Raw genomic sequence first — 9,787 nt, 5'->3', positions numbered from 1 at the left:
TGATTATAAACTGAACAACGTATTGCTCATTAGTAACATCCCTCATTCGGTTTGATTTCTGGAAAATATTTCTAAAAATATTCTGATCAATAATAAAGATGAGATTCAACGAGTGATTTTTCATCCCTCATTCGGTTTGGTTTCAGAAAAATATTGATTTTTGATAATAATAAAGATGAGATTCTACGAGTGATTTTCACCTAAGTTCCTTTCTTGAATCCAACATTGATAAAATCAATTATACTCCAGTTAGTAGGTTGTGTTGAATTTAGAAATCAAGGTTGGTAGGTTGTGAATACACAAGAAATCAAAGTTTTCCAGTTTTATTCAAAATGTTACAATATTAAACAGTTGAAGTTTTCACTTATTTTGAAATTTGCATCAGTCACATAAAAACGTTTTAAAAAAAACTATTAACTTTTCACATAGACAAAACTTTAATCTTGTCAATGTACTGGATTTCATTAGTGTGTGTACACTTATTCCCCAATTATATTCAAATACCTTTTTATGACTAGAATCACAAGTTTTCCAGCCTCAGACTCGATCAGATAGAAGAAGATTATATCTTGCATTAATGAAGGATTTTTTGGAAGGGATAGATATGGCATTGCCTCCATAGCGTTTCAGGTCATTTATTCTCCTGTCATCATCTCCATGAATTCTGTAAATGAAAGTTAACATGTTGAAATACTTTTCTGGCAAAATATTTTAATTATTCAGGGTTGACTGAAACTTAAGTTGATTTTTAAAGGGATTTTTAAAATATTGCACGTCCAAAATTATTTTTCTCCTAAATCTGAATGGATCTGCCATGAAACCTCTGTTTTTTCTATCGAAAATTTAGCATTGATGCTCTCAAGACTCTTCATAAAACTTATATTTTTCAAACTACGAAATGATTATTTTCCATAAAATTTGATTTCAGAAGCACACAACAGAGAGAGAAAAACGCAGTTACATTGCTCCTTGTACAAATCATAAGATTAAGAACAAGTGGCTGAGTATGAATCACGTTAAACCATTGATAATCCGCATTAATACCATAACAATAAAGTTGGAAGGATATAGACTGGATATAACATGAAATCAGAATATATACATTTTCTCGAGAATATCATGAATGTGTGAAAAAAATATTTACCATCAAAGTCGACTGTGCCTGATCCGTCAGTGTCGATCTCAGCAATGATACCATCTAAATCATCATTATTCAGTTTATCATCCAGAGCGGCCAAGATTTCCCTCAGCGTTCCCGTTGTGATGTAACCGTTACCTGCGAAAAATTGCATAGTTGATATAATTCTCAATGGACATTTGAAGGCAAAATGTTTATTCAATTACTACTTTCACAAAATTGCAGCGGGCACCGATAATTCAACTAAACACTTTACATTCAAAAGTATTTGAAAAATACCAGAGTAAGTGGAACAAGAACTTGAAATTGAATTCTATGTTTCACTGGTCAACATGATTGAGAATAATTTATAGTAGTGGCTGTAGTCGAGTGGATCAGATACTGGTTTTATGATTCAGAGGCACGGGTTCAAATCCCGGCCCGGGCAAGATATTTTTATCTCTGGCCACTCCCGTGTTTCGGATGGACACGTTAAGCCGTTGGTCCCGGCTGTCTAAAAAGTAGTCGTTAGGTCATGTCAGAGGCCCTGAAATTGATCAGTTTTGCGACCTGAAAACTCTGACACCAGACCTGAGCCAGCCAGGTCACTAGATATTATTATTATTTTAGTTCTAATCAATCTGAAATCGTTTCTGCTTTCAGTGAATGGGATAATGATATTATATTCATTGCAGTTCACCATTGAGATGAGAAAATTGTATGTGTTGAAAATGTGAATTTTTAAAGATTGAATCTTCCAAACATCCATTTAGCTTTCACGTTTTATACTCTGCAATATCTGACATTAAAATCTGAAAATTCAACAAAATCTCCAAATTCAACAGTGGATCAAATCACAAATTATCACTTCATATTTCGATAAAAACTACTGTGGTTGCATTGTAAGTAAATCCAGATAAAATAAATTGAAGATATAACTTGAAGCAAACGTCACCTTCTTTGTCATACAATCTGAAGGCTTCTTTCAATTCTTCTTGCATAGCTTCAGCATCATCTTCTTCTAGGAAATGTGTTGCAATGCGGCAAAATCCATCAAAGTTCAGTCTACCGGATTCTGGAAGAAGGAAAATTAAATTTATAGACATATACTTTCGAAAAATATTTTTTTCAAAATGTTATTGATCGTTTATTAATTTAAGTCGATTATGATTCGAATGATTCTGATGTGGGAATAGATATTTCTACTCAATTCTACTCGTTATAATGAGTAGACAAACGAATAAAGTTAATTGAAAAGTAATGTATTTGATAAGTTCTGGTTCAGATTATACTGTGTTCAAGTAGAAGTTTTGGTTGATATTGCAAAAATTATAATACACAATAGAAAACGGAATAAGTTAATAGTAGAAGCAATACCTACTAATACGTGGTATGTAATAGTAGGTATTGGTAGAAGTGAGCTACTTGACCAACCAATGAACAAAATTGTTCATAAAAAGATAGGGATCATTCTGGAAATTCTGAGTCAAATTTTATGATGACGCTTATTTATTTCCTCCCATGATATTATTCGGAATAATATAGACATGTTAATAACAAAAGCATATAAGCTACGATTATTTACAATGTATTAATACAATAGATTGACTATTTGGTGATTTGAGAAAATGTGGCCCCCATTATATATGAATATGTGTCGGGATGCCACTAATTTTTCTTTAATTTTCCTTTCTTTCTTTTCAGCACACCCCGCCTTGAAGTCTGTTTTTGTATTTTATTAGAAATGTATTTTTGTTTGTGATTTTTGTGTTCTGATTTCTTTTATGTATATTTGTATTGTGTTGATTTTAATAAAATTATCGATTAATTGATTTAAGATGACATGCCAAAAAGTAAAACATTCTAGAGAAAGATACATCTTGCAAGTCAATAAAAGTTCATGAAAACACATAGATATAAAAAAATTTATACAAAAAATTTTTAAAGGAATATTGATAACCTATGATGCAGAAATTTTGAAAATAAAAACATTTATAATAAAAAAATGTCATTCAAAATGAAGAAAATAAGAATGAAAGAGTATCGAAAATTTGTTCATAGAACTAATTGTTCTCCATCATTTATTATATTATGAAGCAGCAAGTTTTTGTTTTCGATTTGAATGAATTAATTGAAACTGTTTCTTTAATTGCTATTGGCAGTTTATATTATCTATCTGATCAATCGATAAATAAATCGTTGATTTTTTTGCATTGAAAGGTTTTTGGAAGAAATAAATACTTACTGTCTGGATCATTTTCTCTGATCAAAGCGTTCAATTCTTCTTCATCGAATATCTGTCCCATGGTGTTCAACATTATACTGATTTTTGTTGTCTCAATGTAGCCGCATTTGGTTGTGTCAAACATTTGGAATGCTTTCCTGATAACTGCGAATAGAAAAAATCATTATTGACTTTGTACTCAGAAACTATGATACAGCAATGGAACAATTATTGGAAATGATTAGTTTGTCAGTGATCATACTGAGAAAACCCATATAAATGGAAATATAAGAGGTTTTTATTGTTTGATGGTTTTAAAAACAAATTTCGCAACATATTTGCTATTCCATAGTTTTTTTTAACAGCCTATAGTAGGCCTACAGTAGCTCTGAAGTTTCTATGCTTCACTGAGTCCAAGTTAGAAGAGTGTAATCAGAAGAGAATCGTGAAAATAATACAAATTAAGACTGATCATATAATTTTGAATATAAACAGTGTTTGGCTGAAACCTATTATTAGAGTAGTGATGTGAAAATATGATCCGTCTTGTGGAGTGATTTTCTCCATAAAGAATGTATAAAGTAGAAGAAAATAACTTAATTTTTCAACTTTATAAAGCAAAATTACCAAAATTGAAGAAATAAGTTATATATGAGAAATGACAATTTATTTATTTATAGAATTGGTGATGAATCAATTCAAATATTGATAATACAAGTATCAATATTCCAGTATTGTTCTGTTATCATGAGTGTTTTTGAAGAAACAATACCTAATATTAGCATAAATATTCATTCCAGCATTTTCTACATTTTCATGATCATGGATAACTATATTCTATATTATTTTAATTTGAAGTTTGTTTTATTTTTTGGAAAGTTTTATTATCAATCCATCTAAACCTGAAATGGTTTGTTCTATTTTGATTTGAGATTTCGAGATAAATTATTTGGTGAAGAAATTGAAAAAAGTTTTGGGAGCCTGTTTTTTCTTTTCTGACTATTGTATTGTTTGCTCTATCCAATAGATAAATAAATAACCATTCTCATTGGAAGTGTTTAGGATATTGAACAAACGAAATGAATAATCGATTGCCTGGACATCTCAAGGACGAGAAGAAGTTTAAAACTAGTGTGTAAAGAAGACTGGTCTACCAGCTGTCATTGCAAGTTTTCGCAATCATTTGCTAATAGACTGGCGCTGTTCTAAGAATGTTATCAGTGGCTCGGGAGGGGAGGGGGGAATGTCGGTGGATGACACCTCTCACAACATACGGCAATTATTTTGGAAAAAAAACCAAGTCATGGTGATTTTTTATGTGACTGGTCGCAGTTTTATTTGACAGATGAAACCCGTCGCGTGGAATTCGTTTGGGCCGTCACTCACGAGATGGCAGATGGCTTGGCAGGGCACCAGTATTCTGTTGATTTAGCTGAAATTCCCACCTACACAGCACACGACTGCGACCCTACTAACACCACCATCCAATCAATCTGTCACATATTCCAGTTCACGATCATGTCTCAGGCCGCAATATCAAAATCGCTTGCAAAACCGACTTGTAAAATAGAATGAAAATTGACTTGTAAATAGCGCTGTTTGAAAAACTGCCTATGAAAGTATGTCAATCACTTGTGAGTGAAATGTTCAGTACGAGTACCCCATTTTATCACTCGTAAGAAAAATACTAATGTGACGGATGAAAAACCGAGTGCTACCGTATATTATATCAGAAATACAATCTCCTACATTTCTAAACATTTAATTTAATCCTGGTATGAACTGGCATTTCTTGAATCTATTCATTTTTGTACTTGCTATCCATTCAATATTTCCGATTCGTGAGTTTTTTACATTAGCCTGAATACCTACTGTATTCAAAATATTCGGATAAGGTATCAGGTTATTTTGATTAGATGCTAAAGAATTTGACATAAATTATACTTTGTTTTGATATTGCATCATGTTTTTATCTTAATAGGCCTAGCTATGATATTTTACTTTGAAAATTTGAAAATGGTTTCAATCATACATCAATAATAGCATTGAGTTAATCAAATAAAGATAAATTGAATTAAGATCTCTCTGATAAATATATAAAGTGATTTAGAAATATGTATTTCTCAATAGTTCTACCGACTGAATAGACAATATCTTGTAACTAAATCTTGATCTGAGTGAACTAATAAGTAGGGTAATCGAGATTTATTGAGAATAATACTTACAATTACATTGATTTTTAATTATTAAAAATAAGATAACATTGATTTTGACTAATAAATATAAAATAAAATATCAAATGTAAGCTCAATCAATCTTGGACATTTAAACATTTTATTATTTTGGGCATTTGAATAGAATAGAATAGAATTTCAAAATAAAGAATGACTTTTGTTAATTTTTATGTTCTATTTGTTCTATTGAACATTATTCATGAATTGGAAATCTGAAAATGGTTGGAAAGTTGTATGACACAACATTGGAAAATTCATTTAACATGTTCTAAAAAATTGAATATTATTTTTTCTATTTTTTATCCTTGATAAAATGAGTAATACTTGTATAATCATTATAGGATCATGATGATTATTTTTTGGGCATGTCTATTTTCAGTTTGAAGGTATCTATAGGAAATATGAATTTTGGATGTTTTAGTACTACACTGATATAGTGCCAATACGCATAGACAGTCTATGCATTTCACTGTAGAACCACACTATAATAAGAATCTTGATCTAATTGTCAAATAAATAAATTGCCAATAAATTGATCACTAGAGACATACCTTGCATCTTTTCTTCATCTTCTTCCTGCAAAAAATGATAAAGAGAATATTTAATAAATTACAACAGTGTAAACAAATTTTATATTACAGAATATGAATAAGAAAATGATTATTGCACGTTTCGGAGTTGATACAATGATACAATTAATGTAAATACAATGAATCATTGTATGAATAATTATTGTATGATCATTGTACTACAATAATCATTGTATGAATAATTTGATACAATGTATCATTATCATTGGGCTATATCATCGACCGATCTATTAGTATGAAAAAATAATATCAGTTAAGGCATACAATAATACATCAATGATACTATATAGTTAAAAGATGTTCACATTTTAAAATTGTTGGAAATTGTTTAAAAGTTGAAAATTTCAATTGTGAAGAGCTTGTTTTAATTCAGTTCTATAATTCAGAGTAATGATTAACTTAATAATTGATGTCCGAAGGATGTTTTTATCAAATCGAAATGCAAAAATGGAATTGAATTATTTGTTTCAAAACAACTACCTTTTTCAATTCAGAACAAATTAAAAAAAAACAATTTATTGTAAATCTGTTATTTTTGGACAATGCAAAAATTCATTTTATATTATGTGGGAAAACCTACATGATTTAAGATCCAAATTTGAACAACTAATTGTCTAATAAATTATCAATATATCTACTCAGATGGAAATAAATTTGAAAAAAATTAATAAAAACTCTAAAACCTAATTAACTCGTCACTGGAGAGAAGAATCAGCACTTTAAAATGTATAGTAGATGAACATAAAAGATGAATTATGCTGAGCATGTCACCACTGGAGGAAAGATCAAGTATTTTCTGATCCAAGAAAAATGCTCATTCGCACATGCAGAATAATTACATAACTATTTTTTAATTACATGTAGCATATCTCACTTCTTGAAAGCGTTTTCACTTGAAATGATGAAATAAATAAGATGAAATCACTCACCATCATGACAGAGTTGAGTGTGAGCAGCAGCAGCAGCAAACTGAGTGTTAACGTTGAGAGTGGCGTGAGGCAACCAGACTGGCACTCTGATGGTTTCCACAAAACTTTTACTACTTTGCACTGATGGAGAAGAAAACGATCACTTCTAGCTGATGGTGAGGTGGGAGGGGTGGGGGACCCTATCCTTCCATAACCCCCGTAAACATACCCCCCTTCGAAACTAACACCTTCCAACCACCCACCCGCCCGATTCTGAGACCTTCTAACCTATAACACGCCGCCGTTAGCTCAGTTTCAGCGCGAGTTGTCGTTATCCAGCTTATATTTAAACTTTGTTTTTCAATCTCACGCGAGACAAAGTAGGTGAAGTGACCAAATTTTATGACTTTTCCCAAAACACCTCCTCCCCCTCCAAACTATCGACACAACTGCAACAGCTAGCATCTCTCACTCACATTCTAATCCATTATACACACAAACACATTTCTAGCCTCTTATTACTCACGCATTCCTCTCATTTACATGCTTTCCTGTCATTTTTTCAAAAATATTAATTCCCGTCTTTTTCATACAACTGCAGACCGGCATTGTAGGTACCAGCACTTAAATTCACCTCTTATTGAAATCATTTGAATCATTCAGTGATATTATTTTGTACAATGAATCTCAAATGGAAATGATTCATAGTCTAATATATTTTGTTGAAAATACACTTTATTGCAATGTAAAGTACTTTATAATGTAAGGAAATATCGATAAAAATCTTCAGTAACAAAATTAATTGATAAAAAATGAGATAAAATGAGAAGATCAGTGATGGAATAAGACTGACATATTGGGAAACATTAATAATCAATAATGTAATTTGTTAAATTGCAGAATGAAAGGTGATCAGAATTGGAATAAGTTGGAATAACAAATTTTAAAAATTATAAACATAGTAAACTGGTCACTGATTGCCAATTTAATAATAAATTATTGTTTTGCACATCTCAAATGGAAATTCATCTTATGGGATTCATTTTATTTTTTGCTGAGGATTATGCTTACTTGAGCTTTATAGTTGAGCGTGGGTAATGGGTGGGTAATGGGTAATGGACATGAGTTATTGGCTTTTATTATTTATTTACTTTCACCACAGAATAAAACATTCTATTCTATCATTCTATATTCTACATTCTATCATATTGAAATGATATTACATAATATAGGCTATGATTAATAAAAAACATCACCCTAGCGCAATGTAGAGTATAATTATATTTTTTTATTTACTTTTCACAGTGAGGTACTTTTATTTGCAATACTTATATTTCTGTATAAGTATATTAGTATAATATTGTGTATATTTTGTTTATTTCACTATGTATTTTAATACTGTTTAGTGCAATGGGTAATGGGTCTGTCGATACATTACAATAAAAAATCTTCATAATCAGCAATCTTCCCGAAAGACTGGAAAATTTCCTTTTTAAACACAAATGTTTGAAGATGTTTATATACAAATGCAATACATAATGCTCACATTATTGCATTATTGACAAAAACAATAATATTTTCTATAGAATGCTTGAATAATCAATTTCATTATTTCATTCAATTTCCGTGAAACGTTCTGGAAGACATTTAAGCACGTCAGAAGTACTCGAGGATTGTATGATGGGCATTAGAAACATAAAGTATGAAATTGTGGGTATTGTAGAGCCTATCCATTTTGTAAGATAACTACTGTAATGGATTTGGAAAAATCTTTATTCATATAATATTCGTAGATTTATTATTTTTGGCTTCAAAAACAAAATGTTTCAGTGATATACAAGTGATAAACTGATTTTTCAGTGATAAACAACTGTTGGTTTTCTAAATTCTTACATTAGTATTAAATTTCAAATAAACCGTATTTGGAGTTATGATAAATATTTTACATTGTCCCTAAACAGGTAGGTATATTGCAGACTTTTGTAGTCACGATAGCAGCAGTAGGTATACGGGTAACAGTATTATGGTTGGAACGGTGGGTTATGCAGACGTCGGTATTTCGGTCCAAGAGATGAGCAAGCAGCTACAATGTAGTCAGCCAGGTTGACATCGCATTGTAGAATTAGCCAGGTGAAATAGGCAGACATTCAAATATGGCGTCACTCACAAATGTGTTTTCCTTCCAGTCAACTATTTCTGACAAATGCTACATAACACGCATTCCTGTCTGAAGTTTAAAAAAATTGGGCAAAGGATTCCAACCAGAAAATAGCGACCCAAATAAAATATGCTGCGTGGGAAGCTTCATTACATTGCTAAGGTAGTTGGTTATAGGAAATTACAAAATTTTAATTTGGAATTCAAAACATTTTTAGAACTTATATGATTTTTCAAAACCACAGAGGCCGCGATTTGGAGTATATTACTGTAATAGATTATACTATATGGTTCAAACAAGTGTATTATATCAAGGAACAATGGGGAGCGTTTTAAGCATTATAATTAGTTAAATTGGAGCTTACTTTGATTGAAGCTGGTCTTTATTACTCCCGTTTACTACCTCAATGAAAAGCCAGCTATATCAAGAAACCACCACGACAAAAAAATTATTATAAACCTAAATATACAGTAGACTATAAAATTTGTTGGATAAAACAATGAAAAAGTCTTACACCAAAAAATATAAATAGTTTCTATATTAGAAGAGGCTACCC

At 30.8% G+C, this 9,787-nt stretch overlaps 1 protein-coding gene across 1 annotated transcript; it reads right to left on the bottom strand.

The window, feature by feature from the left end:
• Positions 1–307: 307 nt before the first annotated feature.
• LOC111052879 (troponin C) lies at positions 308–7,465 on the bottom strand. The gene is made up of 6 exons (XM_022339688.2): positions 7,095–7,465; positions 6,127–6,151; positions 3,363–3,506; positions 2,073–2,192; positions 1,145–1,276; positions 308–664 (listed from the first exon to the last, which is right to left on the bottom strand). Exons 1-6 carry the CDS (start codon positions 7,098–7,100, stop codon positions 636–638), a joined length of 456 nt encoding a protein of 151 aa, XP_022195380.1. The 5' UTR covers positions 7,101–7,465; the 3' UTR covers positions 308–635.
• Between the last annotated feature and the right edge of the window lie 2,322 nt (positions 7,466–9,787).

Source organism: Nilaparvata lugens, chromosome 1 (genome assembly GCF_014356525.2).
Source record: "Nilaparvata lugens isolate BPH chromosome 1, ASM1435652v1, whole genome shotgun sequence".
NCBI lineage: Eukaryota > Metazoa > Arthropoda > Insecta > Hemiptera > Delphacidae > Nilaparvata > Nilaparvata lugens.
Note: the sequence above shows the minus strand (reverse complement) of the source record. Positions and strands in the feature narration are given on the sequence as shown.

Coding starts and splice junctions, on each gene's coding strand:
- LOC111052879 (XM_022339688.2), bottom strand. Junction 3,507..6,126: donor AGATGAAGAAAAGATGCAAG/GTATGTCTCTAG, acceptor TTCTATTCGCAG/TTATCAGGAAAGCATTCCAA. Junction 1,277..2,072: donor CAGATTGTATGACAAAGAAG/GTGACGTTTGCT, acceptor AATTTTTCGCAG/GTAACGGTTACATCACAACG.